The following is a 15,849-nucleotide window of genomic DNA, read 5'->3' on the forward strand; positions in this document are numbered from 1 at the left end:
GTCTTTGAAATGGCATCTGTGTTGCTTTTGTCTTGGTTACCTTCCCTAACGTTAATTTTAAAACAGGCAACTGATACTCAGAGCAACATGTGCTGCTCAGCCTCACCTCAGCCAGTAAGAGGGCAGGAGAGGAAACACAGTGAGAACTGAAATAACGTTTTCTCTGCTTTGCTCCTTTGACATGAGGAGTTCTTGAAATGGTTGACAACGTAGTGATTCTGTTTTCAAAACTAGCCAGCACTTGGACAGTTAAAGTTTGTGTCTGGGGGACAGCTTCCACCGGAGAAAGTGTCTGTGAACTACCATGGTTTAAAAATGCTTATGCCATCCCAGTGCAAAAGAGCACCATATTAAGAGCTATTACGCCTTCCCAGATTGCTACTCACATTTTACAGCCTAACTTCTTTCTCTTTGAAAAGTTGACTCTTACCAGCTCTTCCTAGGCTGTGTCTACACTACACACCTTTTAGCGACAGGACTGTGCCGCTACAGCCGTGCCGCTAAAAGCCATGCGGTGTTGCTGCTGTTTGTCAGCGGGAGAGATCTCTCCTGCCGACAAAAAACTTCCACCCCAACAAGTGGCAGTAGCTTTGTCGGCAGGCGCTGTTCGCACTGGCACTTTTCATCAACAAAGCTTTTGTCTTTTGGGGGAGTGTTCTTTTAACACCTCTGACAAAAGTTTTGTTGTTCAGGTACCAGTGTAGAGAAAGCCTAAGGAAGGCCTTTGATTGATTTGTTTTAGGACACTAAAGCAAGAGATTTGGATTTCTGTAGGAACTTAAAAATGTGTTGCAGCAACAAGCTTTGCAAATAGCCAGTGGTAAATATAGTATTTGAACCGGTCTGATATAAACACTCAAAGCTATAAAAATATCTTTTCAGAGAGTCTGTTCTCATTTGGTTAGTCCTCTGGAGTAATTCAGCGTTAATTAGTCTCTCTACAGTCACTAAAGTTTTGCTAGTCACTAAAAGTTTTACAGTAATTATTAAGCTGTCATTTTCTTTCCCTGGCCTGCTGGTGTTCTACAGAGTGAAATTATCTACTGTACTTTACCCCAACTTATCTTGTATTTTATGTCACAGTATTAAGAAATTGTTATTACATTTGAAGGTCAGCATTGCTACAACTTTGCATAACATTTGACACTTTAGAAGTGTCTATTTTATACTGATTCAAATACCTTCAAATAGGGATTTCTGTTTATGAACTAGGTTTTAGTTTGGTCATTCATAATTTCTATATCTTTAGGGCAAAGGTAATCATACTGGGATCTGACCCGTGCTAGCAAAAAATAAGTTTAAATGTGGTGGTTGCTAGCAGGGCTGTAAACAGTTTCTCTTTGTGATCTGGACACGTATTTTTTCAGGAAAAAATATGTTTTTAAAAAGTCTGTGCTACAAGGTCTCATCTACAAAGAGCTTGTGGTTGTGTTTAACAGCCATGCTTAATCAGTCTGAACTCTGCTAAACCCAGGTATAACATGGTTTGCCAAGCCAATGTGGATGGGTCCAACCATGCTATAAGTAAAGATTGTCCTGAACTGCAAAATTCACATGTTGGTTTGGGTCTTTATTTCAAACCTGCTACCCCTCTCAGAGTTGTGGGGTGTTAAGATTCAGGGAGTTTGGGGATTACAAAGAATCACTGTTCTAACCTGCATCTGACGAAGTGGGTATTCACCCACGAAAGCTCATGCTTCAAAACGTCTGTTAGTCTATAAGGTGCCATAGGACTCTTTGCCGCTTGTTCTAACCTAGGTTTCAACCGAGGTTCTCACGTTAAGTAAAGCACTGATTTTTAACTAAACCTGCATTTAGTCCCTTCTGCACAGGTCAGCCAAGCTGTATTTTAAACTGGTTTGTACAACAACCAAGCTTAAGGTCCCACATGCAACTTCCACTGCATTGGAGGAATCAGTTGCAACACAGCAATCTCCTGACGTGATTTAAAACAGTCTTGTAGTGTAGGTGTTCCTGAATTGTGCTACACATCTGAAATTTTACAGGGCTGAAGAACAAAACAGGAATAGGGTTAATACGTGATTGAGGAGAATGAACCCAATGTTAACTATGTTGGGGGACTACTGTGACCCTCAATGAAGCTGAGATCTGGACTGTGCATAGATGGTGGTATAGATAAGGCTAAGATTTTGTCACGGATATTTTTAGTAAAAGTCATGGATGTGTCGCGGAATATTCATGGGAGCCTGTGACCTGTCTGTGACTTTTACTAAAAATATCCTTGACAAAATGGGGAGCTGCAGAGTCCCCACACCACCCGCAGAGGCTGGGCAGCTGCAGTGGCTCTGGCTTGGAGCTCCAGGGCCTCCACCCTACTGGGAGGCTCAGAGGTCCAGCTTTCCCCACTGCCCTTGGCGGCTGGGAGCTGCTTGGCTCTGAGCCTCCCATGTCTCAGAGCTCCGGGGGCCCCCACTGTCTGCAGCATCTGGGAGCTGCAGGGTACCCCCCCACCAGCCACCACATTCGGCAGAGGAACCCTGCAGCTTCCAGCCACCACGAGCTGGAGTCACAGAGGTCTCCGGAAGTCATGGATTCCGGGACTTCTGCAACCTCCATGACAAAATTGTAGCCTTAATCGTAGATAACCTCTCTGGTAATCCTATAGCTTGGTCTAAATACTGGCCTTAAGCAAATCTCTGTCCACACCAATCAAGGGAAACTTTTTGGTAGACGAATCCTGCTAGCAAACCCCCGGTTTAAATGCAGTTGTGGCTCATATGATTCTAACCCCAATGTGATCAAGATCAGAAGTACTGCTGGGGACCTCGGGCAATTGTAAAATCAAGTGCGGGATTTTCAGATCTGCCCTTTAAAATTCAGCAAAAGTTCCCTTATCTGGTGTCAGTAAAAAACCATACTTAGTGCAGTAGTAGTGATGGTGAGACACCAGCGACTCCCAGGGAAGTGGATTCTTTTTGGAGACTTCAGCAGTTTCATATTGAAGACATGGTAATAGCTCAGAGTGCACAGAGGGAACTGGTTTCACTTGTAATGATAACTCATTGCTCTGGGAAAAGGCTGTTCCTGTGTAGTGTGTGTCAAATACTGTACATGTGGGTCCAGACAGCAGAGATTCCTGGACAACACATGCAGATGGCCCGTAGCAAGTGCACTAAAGGAACTTCTTGAGCACTTTTCAAACTAAGTGGAAAAACTTGCTGGTTTTGGGCCTGTGACTAAGATCAAGTGTAGTAGCATTTCAACATCAGATGCATTCACTGCTGGGGAAAACGTATCCTGCCTTGAGAACCCAACAGGTGTTTTGCTGTCTAACTTCTCTGATCTTATGATTTTATACTGGAGACAACAAAGCCCCCTTTTGTTACCTGAGCAACTTGAAATAATATGGAAAGAACCTTGCCACTTGGTTTCAGCTATCACAGTGCAGCTACAAACAGGCCTGGTAACAAGTTTGGGGAACTATTTTCTCCAATTGTAAATGTTTGTCATTCCTCATCCGAGTCTCTCTTTGGCCTTGTCCACATGAAGCTGTTTTATTAAAAATTTCCCACCAGCGCACTTCCAAACATGGTTGCTGTGGTGGTAGCCGTAATATAGACTAGGGACTATCAGATTGCAGCATTTTTAGCTGTGTTACATAAGCCTGCTCTGAACCGTTATATGAACATAGTGATAAAATTCTAGTATCTGCTTGGAGTCTTGTCTCCATTAGCACTTCCACCAGTGGAGCTGTATCAATTTGTCCATGGTGGGAAGATTTTTAGTGGAGAAGCCTAGCAATGGCAGTGAGGGGAAGGGATTTTCCTGGCATCCACGTGTGAAACTTGTACTCATCTTCTAAGACCTATTTGAGCAGGAGGTACTCTGAACAAGCCACTGGGTATGAGGGTGGGCTTGATTGCAATATATTGTGATTCAGTCCCCTGTTGGCACTGATATCCAAGAGGTCTGAGGACCAAGTTCATCTTCCATCCCAGGTCTCCTGTGAAGTGGTAGAATATACTCAACTCTCAAGCTGGAGTTTGTACTATTCTAGGCAATGGTCTAATATTTGATTTTCATTTCGTTTAGCACTGCACTGAGATTCTAGGTGCACTAGAAGTATTCTAGATCAGCAGTACTCAAACTTTTGAGGGTTGCATCCCCCCATACCCTTATCGACATCCCCCCTCCTGTCCCCCCTCCACTGGGTCCGGGAGCGGGACCATGGCTGGGAGGAAGGATAAGGGGGCCAAGGCTGGGGCTGCAGCTGGGGGTGGGCCGGGGCCATGTCTGGGGGCAGGGGCAGAAGGGTAGCCACAGCCAGGCTGCGGTGGGAGCAGGCAGCCGAGGCCAAGGTTGGCAGCTGAGCTCACAGCCAGGTGTGGCTCCACTCCCGGCCTTGCCCTCAGCCCCAGCCCTGGGCTGGGAACAGAGTCGCGGCTGGGGATGAGGCCAGGATGGAGCCGGGAGCCAGTGCCGTGGCTCGGGGTGGGAGCATAGCTGCAACCTCGCTGCAGTGGGGGCCAGCAGCCAGGCCTGCGGCCAGGTGCAGCTCCACTCCTGGCCTTGCCTTCTGCCTTGGCCCCGGGCTGGGAAAGGAGCCGCGGTCAGCGGCTGAGGCTAGGGACAGTGCCAGGAGCAGGGGACATGGCTGGGGGCTGGACCAGAATAGATCTGGGGGTGGGGAGGGGCTAGATGGCATGCCCTCCCTGCCCCCAGGAGGACTGGCGTGGGCCCCACTGCACCCCCCTAGATGGTCCTCCACGCCCCTCTAGGGGAGCGGTCTCCACACTTTGGGGACTTCTGCTCTAGATGGATGCCTATGGCCTCCCAGACAGCAAATGACCTGGCAACTGCAAGACATCTGGATAATAAGATACATTACTGGGAGAAGTTCGGATTGTGCTTCAGAATTACAAAGGGTTAAAATGTACACATTAATCCACTGAGTTAGAATCCATGTGACATTTTAGCTGTAGGGCTGGAATCTTAAACACTTAAAGCTTTAGCATAGGCCTTGGCTCAACAAGTAGAGTTGCCAGGATTACACATTAATTTAAGGCATGAGAAAGTTTGGAACACTTCTACAGCTCCCTCCTCAAAAAGGATATGAATCATAAGTCTTTTGAACATAGCTGAAGGAGTCAGGGTTAGAAGTTAACTGAAGTAACTTAACCTTCACATTTTACAGCTCATTTTGTGCAAGGCAGCTGTTGTCGATAAGCAAGGAGTGAGTTGGTGTCACAGTGGAGGGAGAAGCATTGTGTCTACTTCAGCAAGCCAGTTGTGTGTGTTTTGGAGGCGTCTCAGCTATTAACACCAGGCATCCATACGCACGTCTCTGATTTCATGTAGGAAAGTGTAACTGGATATAAAGCATCTCTCCTGGTAACCAGGGTATTGTGTATTGTTGCAGTCATGTGGGGTTTTTTTTCCTGAAAAATGATGAGATCTTAGTCGGCTGGGGTCTTTTCACAAATCTAGTGGTTAAAGCACAGTTTTCAGAGGATTCAATTCCAGTCTCTGCTCATTATGAGCTCTGGCAAGTTGCATACCTGTGTGTACCTCCATTTTTCCATCTGTTAATAGGGTAATACTTTCCTCATGGGAACACTGGGAGCATTAAATAAAGCACTTTGAGATCCTCTGATAGGAAGTGCTATTAAGGGCAAAGTATTATCATAATTCATGCTGGTCATAACCACTCTAGGTGAGATTGCCAAACAAGTTTCCATTTTAGTCCTGTTATTTTTACAGCTTCGTAACTTTCTAAACTATTTTGGGATGATAGTTACTTGTTCTCTGCTTTAAGTTTCTCGTCTTTTTGATGGAACTTTTTGGGAAGTTTGGGTAAAATCATTTAACCCAGTTGGGTATTCTGAGAGGCTAGGAATTTTCCCATTGGAAAGAGACATTCTTATCACCTTGTTTCTCACAGGAATAACTAAATAAAGGCTAGACTGTGAAATATCTAACTTGATATGTATAGAGATCTTACTGATCATTGCATTCTGATTAGCTGTAGAGTAATTTAGAGTTTGCCCTGTTTTATTTCTACAAGTCCGTTTGCTGTGGAGCAAGGAATTTATAAGCTCCATTAGCAAATCCCCATGAACTTGTAGGCTGCACAAAATCGGTATCCCCCGTTTCTTTTCCTTTGTTCCTTAAAAGAAACTAGAGATGTTAAGTGAAAAAAGCAAGCATTCCTGCAAGCGCTGTTTCCAAAATCAAGCACTCAAGATGTATCCAAAGTTAGTTAGACTCATAGACTTTAAGGTCAGAAGGGACCGTAATGATCATCTAGTCTGACCTCCTGCACAATGCAGGCCGCAGAATCTCACCCACTCACTCCTGTAACAAACCCCTAACCTATGTCTGAGTTATTGAAGTCCTCAAATCATGGTTTAAAGACCTCAAGGTGCAGAGAATCCTCCAGCAAGTGACCCGTGCCCCACGCTGCAGAGGAGGCAAAAAACTCCAGGGCCTCTGCCAATCTGCCCTGGAGGAAAATTCCTTCCCGATCCCAATATGGCGATCAGCTAAACCCTGAGCATGTGGGCAAGACTCACCAGCCAGCACTCAGGAAAGAATTCTCTGCAGTAACTCAGATTCCTCCCCATCTAACATCCCATCACAGACCACTGGGCATATTTACTTGCAAATAATCAAAGATCAATTAATTGCCAATATTAGGCTATCCCATCATACCATCCCCTCCATAAATTTATCAAGCTTAGTCTTGAAGCCTGCAGCATTCACTCCTGTATATTACATACTGGTTTTTGTGGGTATACTATAGTAGTATATTAAGACTTACAATTAACAAAGCAAACAGGAATAGAAAAATATTCCATATACACAACATGGTCACGTTAACATTGTTGGAAGACCAGATTACAACCCCTGTATTTGCAGACTCATAGACTTTAAGGTCAAAAGGAACCATCATGATCATCTAGTCCAGAGGTTCTCAAACTGGGGCTTGTGACCCTTCAGGGGGTCGCAAGGTTATTCCATGAGGGGTCATGAGCCGTCAGCCTCCACCCCCAACCCCGCTTTGCCTCCAGCATTTATAATGGTGTTAAATATATTTAAAAAGTTTTTAATTTATAGTGGGGGTCGCACTCAGAGGCTTGCTGTGTGAAAGGGGTCATGAGTCCAGCAGTTTGAGAACCACTGATCTAGTCTGACCTCCTGCACATTCCACTGTTAAAGGCACTTTTGTCTTTGTAGCACAGATAATTAAAAACATGTATTAACCATCTTCTCAAACTCTGGTACAGCACTGACTTCAGTAGGACTGAATGTGATTCTCTACATTTTAACCTCCACAAAGAACAAGCATGTTGCAACCTTTTTTCCTGACAAGATAGTTGTTAAGTAGGTTATTTGTGGGTTACATAGTCTGTTAAGCTTTGGTGCCTTAGGCTCTCTTTTCACTGGGGGGAAAGAGTGTTTTTTACCTTGACATAGCTACTCAGGGTAAACCATAAGTGGAGGATGTATGGTTGACCTCCATTAAAGAGAGCGAAGTCAAAAGTACCTGTGCCTCCTCTCCACTAAGATTTTACATCAAGAAAAGTAACTTGAACAGCCCTTTCAATGTAAAAAACTGTCTTCTCTAGGAATTTACAGTAAGATAGTAAAAACACACCTCTTTTTCCATGAAGATCTAGCCTGGGATGCAACAATGGTGTTAATCCCAATGTCCTGGCAAATTTCCAGTTCGAATAATAGTTTTGCACCTCTCAAATCCTCTGTGCCTTTTCAATTGAAGTAATACATTTCTTCACTTTGTCATAAGCTATGTGGTGGTGTTGCTGTGTCCTATTAAACAGCTGTAACTTTTCACTCCAGAACTACATTAGCTGACTTTTAGCAATGAATGAAACTGAAGATTGACACCCAGATTTGATAGTGGTGGAGTGTTGTCTAATGCTTAAAGCAAAAGATGAGGAGTTAGGATCCTTGGCTTCTCTTCCCATCTCTACTGCAGATCATCTTTGTGAGACGGAATATTTGTTTTCCCACTTATAAAATGGGGGTTCTTTATGTCCCTACCTCCCAGGGATGCTGTGATTCTTCTTCGAGTGATTGCTCATGTGTGCTCTACAATAGGTGTGCGTGCTCGCCACGTGCACCGGTGTCAGAAGTTTTTCCCCTAGCAGTAGCCGTAGGGGAGCATCCCTAGTGACCCCTGCAGTGGCGCCTCCATGGTGCAGTATAAGGGGTGCTGCGTGCTCCCCCAACCCTCAATTCCTTCTTGCCACCAGTGAAGGTGCTTCAGAACTGCTCTGCTCCAGCTTTGCTGCAGCTTGTCCCCAGAACTCTTGTTCATTCAATGTGTGGTACCTGTTATGACCTGGCAGGAATCCCTCCGCCGTCAATTGTGAGGGCACACTCGACTAGGGCGCATAGCTCATTGACTGCCTTTTTAGCCCATGTCCCCATTCATGACATTTGCAGGGCTGCCACATGGTCTTCAAATCACACGTTCACCTCGCATTACGCTATCATTTCCCAGACCAGGGAAGACGCCGGGTTTGGCAGGGCTGTGCTCCATCACAAGAATTTGTGAACTCCTACCCACCTCCAACAGATATAGCTTGGAATCACCTAATGTGGAATACACATGAGCAATCACTAGAAGAAGAAAAGACAGTTACCTTTTCCATAACTGGTGTTCTTCGAGATGTGTTGCTCACGTCTATTCCACATCCTGCCCTCCTTCCCCTCTGTCGGAGTTGTCTGGCAAGAAGAAACTGAGGGTAGGGGGAGTGCGCAGCGCCCCTTACACCTCGCCATGGAGGCACCACTTCAGGGGTCGCTAGGGTGCTCCCCTACGGGAACTGCTAGGGGAGAAACTTCTGACACCAGTGCATGTGGCAAGCACGCACGCCTATTGTGGAATAGACATGAGCAAAACATCTCGAAGAACACCGATTATGGAAAAGGTAACTGTCTTTTCATACTGTTTAAGTGCTTTGAGACCCTCTGATGAAATGTGCTATAGAAGAGCAAAAACCCATTATTGGAATTCAGTGAAGTGTTTGATAGCATAGGATGCTGCGGGAAGGTGGAAAACTTGCTGTATTTTGCCATTAGCTAATCTAATTATGTCCTATGACTCTTCCCGTATAAACTGTTCTGCACATACACATTGAAGTTCTGTAGCAACCCTGCCTTGAGCACTGTAGCAGATTGCCTTGAGCCCATCCAGAAGGGACAAAATTGTTCTGTGAACAGGTCAAAGTAGCCAGCTGTGGAATAATGATCTGACCCATTAAGTATGAAATAAAAATCTGTCTCGTTTCAAGTCTTCTATTACAAATGAGGCGACCCTTGCTTAGCAAATGTGTAACAGAGCTGTGCCCTGTGTACTACACTAGTATGAGTGCTCTTTTGTGCCTATCTTATTCATTATTCTCCTTTTCTCCCCTCTCCTGCATTGGAGGGGAATCTATAACATAGAGAAATTGATAGTCTGAAGCAGCAGCAGCTAGGTAGGTGTTAATCTTGTCATCCCCCCATTCCTGTGTTCTGAAAGGGCTTGACCCTTCCAAGGACAGAGAGCTCTGTGCTTGCTGCCATGGGGATTGGCATCATTTGAAAAACATTTACCAACCTAACATGCCTTCGTTGTTTTAGTTGCCTATTAATTAATTTTGTTCTAATGAGGCTCTGTTAATGTAATCATCTGACATTGGGAAAGGGAGATGGAGGAGAACCCAAGTTAAAAAGAGCCTAATTAGCAAGTTAATTATAGCAAGCAAGAAAATGTACTGGTTATATAAATAAGCGATTGTTATGCACACACAAGTCAGGCCATGTTAGAAACCGCTGCTAATGGGTTAGAGGTCGGGGAACATTGTAACTCAGTGTAAAACAAAAAAGAAAAAATGCTCGGACTTGTTTGTGAGATGCTAACAGAAATGCCTCATTAAATCTTGGGGTTCTTCCCTGCCAAATGGACCACTGGAGAGGGAGCTGGAAACCCAGGCAAACGTAGCGCTCTCCTTACCTGCCCTCCTCCTGCCACAATAAAATAGACTTGAAACCAGAGCTGACAGGATTTCTGATGCTGGAGGTATAAATGAAAGGCCAGCAACTACACTGGACTGGAAGGATTGCAGAAGAGCTGTAGATAATAACGCTATGCCGAACAAGAAGAAGTACATTGTGAATGGCGATTCAGAGATTAAAGCCCAGGTGAGGGCAGCCTTTAGGTACCATACTATAGACTTTCTAGAACAAAGTACAATTGTTTGTTTTTCTCCCCAGTCACTTACTTTTGGTATCGACTAAGCCCCTTCACCTGGTGTAAATGAACCATAATCTCCAGAGAACGCATCTTTGTTTGGCTGTTTCCTCTCAAAATAAGGGTTTAAGTGCCGCAGCTTTGAGTTGAACTTGTTATTTTATAGACGTTCTGTCGTTTCTCTTCAGACCATACCTGTGGGAAGGTATAGTGGAAATCTGGAGCGAGGAGGTTGGACGGGGAAAACCAGCATGTGAAAACCAGAGCTTCCGATGCCCATACTTGCTATTGAGCTTTGTAAATCCGTGCAGAGCTGGTCTTAAACTGGGGCTCTTGGGCAGCTTCCTCGGGAAGAGTGGGGCTGTATCTCACTTCTTTAAAAAGAAGTGACCATGCACCTGCATTTAGAAATCATTAACCCTTGTGGATCTTGCATGAATTCCAGCCTGAATCAGTCCGTCCTGCAAAGATCTATATGGCTGTTAGAAGCAATTTATATATAACTACAGATGGTCGAAGCAGGTCAGTCTCCTAAATCCAGGTTTTTGTTGTTTTTAAGGGTCTTAGAATTTATCACCTGAAAACTAACTCTCCTGGGAAATTGATTGTTACCTTCAGAGGAACTTTTGTTTCTTGGTCTAAACAAGTTCTACATGTAATCAGTATCCTTGCTTTTGTTGGTGTCAAATAGCAAGGGAGAGTCTTGATTACAGGTTATGGTGGTAGCTTGTCTCAAGTGCAACAGGAAAACGGCTCTTTCGGGGGTAGTGTAGCCTTGTGGAGAACGGGTGTGAATTAATAGAATTTTAAATGAGAATTTTGGTCTGACAATAAATGAAATTTAAAGATCTCAGTTCTTACATGTCTAGGTAGGGCGTGTTTCTGTTGCAGAGATTCCAATTCTGAACTGCTGTCCTGATCTAGAAATTGTACCATTTAAAAAAAAATTGTGTGTGTGTGTGTGTGTGTGTGTATACACACAGCCACACATAGTATGATCGTGTATGTATGTGTGTATCACCATCATACTGTGTGTATGCATATACATAAGAAATATGTATATAATGTACAGCCAGACTGAGCTGGTTATAGTAATAGTCCGACAGAATCCAAATTCCAATTATTGACCTACACAGGACTGTGAATGAGAGTGGAAGGATATAGTTTCATGAGAGGGACTTAGTGAAATATTACGTTAGTTAAAAACACGACTGGGGTGTGGACAGGAAGGCATATCATTGCTATATATAGTGTTGCTGTTGGTTTGATATGTAAGTGCCATGTCTTGGGGTTCAGTGCCCTGTTTTAGTTACTCACTCTTGGCTTGAGTCGACATTCCTATGGTTAGAGCTGAGATGTGGTAGTAACATGACCTGGGTTCTAGTTCTTTGTAATTTGGTCACTGGTTTAATCTGTGAACTTGGGCAAATCACTTACATTCCTTTGTTACTTTGGAAAAAGTGCTTTGAGATCTCTATATGTGCTATATAAATGCTAAATATAATTGCAGTTTTTACAGCATTTGTAATGAAAATCCCTTAAGAGATGATGCCAGAGAATATTAACAGAATGTTGCTTTTTTCCCCTGAATTCTGCAGTAGGAGTTATTCATCCTTCTTAGCCTTCCAGCATATCTAACTTTTCCTAGAGCATCATTTTATGCCAATAATCTGATGGGGTAAAGCTCTTCTAGCCATAGAGGGATCTGTTTAAATGAAAAGAGCATTCTTGCAGAAAAACAAACTTTTTAGGGTACGTCTATACTACCCTCCGATCCGGCAGGTAGTAATCGATCTATTGGGGATCGATTTATTGCGTCTCGTCTAGACGCGATAAATTGATCCGCAAATCGATGCCCAGACTCCACCTTGGCAGGAGGAGTAAGCAGCTTTGACAGGGGAGCCGCGGCAGTCGATTCGCCACCACGAGGACGGCCAGGTAAGTCGAACTAAGATACTTCAACTTCGTAGCTGGAGTTGCGTATCTTAGTTCGATTTCCTCCCCCAGTGTAGACCAGCCTTTAGAGAAGGGCATGTGTAGACCATTGTGCATAGAATCCACGTCACAAGGAGTAGAGCTATTTGAAGGCTGGAAGTGCAACTCCTGATTCTCACCTTAATTTGAGTGACCACTTGCCTTTTTCTGTTTGTTGTCTGGTGTTCAGTAAAATTTTATTGTTGATTGAGTATTCTAGGATTCCTGCAATGCCAGCTTTAGGATTATCCGAGGAAAAACCTGGGTTGCTGTTGCAAACCTTCTTATAATCCTTTCTTCCACAGCTATGACTGCAACAAAATAATTTTATTAGCCCAATGACCTTGCCAAAGTTCCAAAACAGTTCTCTGCATTCCTGCTGGAGACTTGAGGTATCACCAGGTCAGCCCCGATAATCCCTACCTGCTTACCAGGCTTCGTGCCATGGCCTTGTTCTGGATGAAGTGGTCTTGTCTGACCTAGTCAGTATTCCTATTATATTGGACATGAGAGTGACTTTTAGTGATGTAGTGCTACTTGCCTGCTTGTGCTAAGGCAAGGAGTAGACATCGGGACTGTAAATGTAGCACTCCCTTGTGGCAATATAGAGCATTGCAGCTTAAGTTACTGTGCTTGAATTTGAGCTGCTCCCAGAAAGGAATCAAGTTCCAGGCAGTTAGGAGAAATCCTTAAACAGAACCAACTACTTAAAATATCGTAAGGGGTTAATAATCACAATTCATGGTTTTACAGTGTTTTGAAGGTGTAAATACTTAACCCTTATTGGGCCAGTTCCTCTGTTGGTGCAGATTGATTCCAGTGAAGTCAGTGGAGCTTTGCCAATTTGCACCAGGGAAGAATCTGGCCCATTATTCTTAATTATCAAGTGATGAGTTATTTCCAGTTTCACTGAGAGAGTTTTAACACGTTAGCACACACACAAAAAAAGACTGTGGATCAATGCTAAAAATTAGCTAACATAAAAAGTCAGATATCGGCAGTGAATATATCTGTGACTAATAGACATGTGCTCTGCAATGTTTGCTGAATTGCGGCATAGGAATAGTGGTTAGAGCAGGGAAGGAGTGAAAGTAAACTGCCTAGCATCTATCTTTGGTGCTGCCACTGGCCTGCTGTGTAACCTTGCGTGAGTCAGATAAATTCTTAGCTTTAGTTTCTCCATTTGTTAGAACGTGAGTCCCCACCTCAGATGTTAGCTCAGAACTTGCAGAGTGCCTTGTGATCTCTGGGTGAAAAGTTGCTAGAGAATTGTAGTTAGGAAAATGAGAAATTCAAATTACTTTTGTGTTTTTTCTAAATGAACTGAATTTCTATTTAATAAAGAATCTTTCATTGAAAGTTATAAGATATGCATGTATAGGGACTTGAAGGGACTGGGGATAGGCATCAGGCAATGGAGCTTTCAGTGGTAGCTCTCCAGTAAAAAATCTGGTCCAGTTTGGTAGCTATTACTATCCAACATCTGTGTGGCCTATGTGGAATGTGGTTTGTCAGTCAGTCCCTGTTAGGCAAATGGCCACATCACAAAACCACTGTTATATTTGGCCCTCTTACTGTCAGTTTCAGCAGAGGTCAAGGGTGGAATAAGACACGGGACTGGGAAGAATAAGAACTCCCCATCGCCCCCTCCTCCGGTTTTCCTAGAGATGTAACATCCATGAAAGGGTTGAAGCACATTGGCAGAGGATGTAAGTAAGGATGCTACGTGTGATTTTACTCTGAATGGTGTCTATATAAAAATAGCACCACCTTAGCAGCTCTGTCTGCTGCATGCTTTCAGCATAGATCTGCTGACTTTACGAACTAAAAATCCCTTTTGATTTCTGTTAGCCTGGTGGAGTCAAGACAACTCTAGGAGAGTGAACTGGAGACTAAGCTTTCCTGTGCACTCCAGTAGAATTATTTTCCATTTTTCAGTCAGTTGTATGCAAATCCATTGAAGTTAATAGGGTTGCCCAGGTGTTGCCAAAAGCCTAACTTGGCCTGTAGGATTTTGATTATTGATGGTGATGCCAGAGCTGGAAAGGACTCATCTTGATTCCCAGATCCCAGCTGAGTCTGCAGGGCTGGCAGTTACCGCCCCCTTCCCATCTTTTTACTAGTTAACTGAGTACATCTAATCATTGGGAGAGGGTAAATACAGAGCCCTGCCATGATGTGTTTATACTGCCTTCATTACTAGAGCATTGCTTGTAAGGGTAAGAGTGTTAGCTTCAGTGCCCTGGCCAAATTCCAATTTGGCTAATTACAGTTTGCCAAAATAAATCTCCTATGGCATTTTCAGCTGCAAGTGGTGGTCTTCACTTTTTGACCTGTTACATAGAGTTTCCTGTACACTATTAAACAGCTGTCATGTTCCACCCTAGAGATGAAGTGATCCTAACTTTATTGTGTGATCCAGCCATTACTTTGTCGTCCTCGGTGACTTTGTAGCAACCACATTTATACAGATATGTCAACTTGCCAGGCAGTCAATAGGTTGGGGGGTTCTCCAAGTGTCACATCCCAGAATTACGATAGCCACATCTTCTGTGGCAAATCTTAAATAATCCAGTGCATGATGTATTGCTATGAGGGTTGCTTTATTTCTGTCTTGGGTCTTTTGCACAGAAGGTATCTAGCATCTCATGGTCTCCATATTTCTTGTCAGGTCGGTGGTTGATAAAATAATCTTCACTTCAGTTCTACAGATTTCTGATTAATAATCCACACTCTTTTCAGTTTTAGAAAAAGCACTTAAGTTACTGGAACAGAAATGTCTTTGTTCTTCTACCTAGTGTGCCTTTTGGTAAAAGTGATTGAAACATGAGCTTGAAGTGTTTGTGGAGGAGAAATGGGCTTATACCATGTGTGCTAAGCTAGGCCCAAATTAACACCCTCAGTTATATAACAGAAACTGCTACTCAGTCCCCACTGAAACAATGCAAGTAGCCCTTCTCCAATGTAGTCGTTGAGGCTGTTAGGATTAACCTACCCTGTCAGGCAATGGATTTTTTATACCACATGTAACTGGGATTCTTTCTTAATAGATCCAGTTTGCTGACCAAAAGCAAGAATTTAACAAGCGCCCAACGAAGATTGGTCGCCGTTCTCTGTCCCGTTCCATCTCTCAATCCTCTACAGACAGCTACAGCTCAGGTAGGTACCACTGCTGGCGCCCTTCTGTCCGTGTGCCTCTTGAAGCTGCAAGTGTTCTTTTGTCCATTTGTCGGCTGGGCCTTCACTCACAGCGTGGGGATCTCATAGTTTTTTCCTTCATACTTCTAAGAGGTTTAGGAAAGGGGATGAAGAGAGATTTTGTTGCTGTTTTCTTCTCTCCATATACAGTTGGCACTTGGATGCTACACTAAATGGGTTTCTTACGCAGAGTCTGGCTTAAAACTCAGATTTAGGCTTCCCTGACTCTCTAACCCTATTGCTCCCTCATGTGTCTTTCCAGCTCCTCTTCCTCCCCTCCAAGGCTTGTGCAACTTCACACCCCGCTTACAACTGTGCTTGTATTTCATCATGTTCCTCCACATTAGCTGTCCTAATTGTTGTTCAGGTATGTGTCAGTGTGGATCCCATGATAGTTGCTCATGTGCGCAACACCAGTCTTTGAACACAAGAACTAAGGGTCACTCAATGAAATG

At 43.8% G+C, this 15,849-nt stretch overlaps 2 protein-coding genes across 3 annotated transcripts in view; one reads left to right on the plus strand and one right to left on the minus strand.

Moving 5' to 3' along the window:
- Positions 1 to 15,849, minus strand: part of LOC127043168 (troponin T, cardiac muscle-like) — a 255,113-nt gene that overhangs the window by 46,580 nt on the left and 192,684 nt on the right. The window lies entirely within an intron of this gene.
- The window catches only part of AHCYL2 (adenosylhomocysteinase like 2), an 84,228-nt gene that overhangs the window by 937 nt on the left and 67,442 nt on the right, over positions 1 to 15,849 (plus strand). Inside the window, exons 1-2 of one of the 2 annotated variants that reach the window (XM_050936922.1) lie at positions 10,031 to 10,173; positions 15,247 to 15,355. In XM_050936922.1, the coding sequence (XP_050792879.1) occupies positions 10,120 to 10,173; positions 15,247 to 15,355 (163 nt within the window). In that variant the 5' untranslated portion in view covers positions 10,031 to 10,119. Of the gene's footprint in view, positions 1 to 10,030; positions 10,174 to 15,246; positions 15,356 to 15,849 lie in introns of those variants that run through there. The other variant, XM_050936921.1, reaches the window with a different exon arrangement.

This window comes from Gopherus flavomarginatus, chromosome 1 (genome assembly GCF_025201925.1).
Source record: "Gopherus flavomarginatus isolate rGopFla2 chromosome 1, rGopFla2.mat.asm, whole genome shotgun sequence".
Lineage (NCBI taxonomy): Eukaryota > Metazoa > Chordata > Testudines > Testudinidae > Gopherus > Gopherus flavomarginatus.